The sequence below is a fragment of the Trichinella spiralis genome (assembly GCF_000181795.1).
Source record: "Trichinella spiralis strain ISS 195 chromosome Unknown Scfld1905, whole genome shotgun sequence".
NCBI lineage: Eukaryota > Metazoa > Nematoda > Enoplea > Trichinellida > Trichinellidae > Trichinella > Trichinella spiralis.
This window is the reverse complement of record NW_003528844.1, coordinates 1-1,291: the sequence shown is the minus strand read 5'-3', so window position 1 is coordinate 1,291 and position 1,291 is coordinate 1. Positions and strand designations below refer to the sequence as shown.

At 34.8% G+C, this 1,291-nt stretch overlaps 1 protein-coding gene across 1 annotated transcript; it reads right to left on the bottom strand.

Annotated features, from left to right (window-relative positions):
• Positions 1–448: 448 nt before the first annotated feature.
• On the bottom strand, positions 449–938 carry Tsp_13933 (hypothetical protein). The gene is given in 4 exon segments (XM_003368778.1): positions 449–508; positions 527–707; positions 785–879; positions 927–938. The coding sequence occupies 4 exon segments, from the start codon at positions 936–938 to the stop codon at positions 449–451; spliced, it is 348 nt and encodes a 115-aa protein (XP_003368826.1).
• Positions 939–1,291: the final 353 nt, after the last annotated feature.

The following is a 1,291-nucleotide window of genomic DNA, read 5'->3' as shown; positions in this document are numbered from 1 at the left end:
ATCTTCAATTGAAAATTATCAAATACTTAAATATACATGCATTCAAAGCTAATCAACAGGAAAATAAGTTTCAGTATTAAATTTTTACCTGAATGTAGCATTTGCACTTGCACATTGGTTACGCACTGCCTCCGTTTATCGAACAACACTGTGATAAAATAATAACTATGGATACGCTGTTTGCATTTCTCACATGCGTATTACTTAGTAACCTGCTTATCATTAATGTGGTAATTTAAATAATGTATATTACTGTATTTTCAGTTATTAATTATCTTTCCGAGATTTTATTTTAGAAGTATACTTTAACTTCATATTAAAAGATGCTTTTACTTTTCCTCATTTTATCGGCTTCATTTCCTTTTTATGCTGAGTATTCTGTGCTCATGCAAGATAATACTATCAGCTGGAATGAGGTCATTAATGTAAAATGAGACTTGTATTTACTTCACTGGCAACATTGAAGCTTTGGTGCAGCCAAGCTGCCCATCATCAGTTGGATTAATACCTGCAATTTTTCATATACTTTCAATTTATTGCTTTGTGATTCATGATTGAAATGAATTTTAATGTCGTTTGTGATTTTTGCCTTTTGTGCTTGTTTGCGCGCAACGCGACGTCCCATGATTTTCTGCTGAGATTCACATTCCCGTTCCAGTCCAATGAAATGATCAACGTCATTAACAAGTACAATTTTCCAGTAGCCGCTACAAATGCACTTCTTTTTCACGGTTTACCTATTTTGCAGTTATTTTTTCCAAAAACTTTGCCTACTTTATTATACGCAAATCTCTGTCCCATGTCCCAATGTCTGTCGCTACGACGTGGTTTATTCGTCCAGGTTTCCTGTCGCATTCCTATATAAATCCCATACAAACACTAAAAACCTTTTCTTCCCTGCTCGAACCTCCACTTCCACTCCCAACTCCGTCACCCATCTATCAACCCTACTCTCTCCTCCATCATAGCCTCAGTCAGTCGATTTTTTATAAAATTCCTGCAGGAAATGTTGCTCTTCGCTGCTTCATTTGATTTCCTGTTTGTTACGTAACTGACACTCTCATAAAACTCTGAATGTGCTTGAAATGGCACGATCAGTAATATTTAGTAATTTTGAAAATGCCACAAGATAGAATGTTATGTCTTAAATGAATCTTGCGCAATTGAACCACACTTTACCAGCAGAAAAGTAATTATGGAGTAGAAATGAACTGAAGTGCATATTTTGTAATTTTTGCAAAACGAATTCTATTCCTTCATTTATGTAAAATATACAGGAGGCGTTTAATTT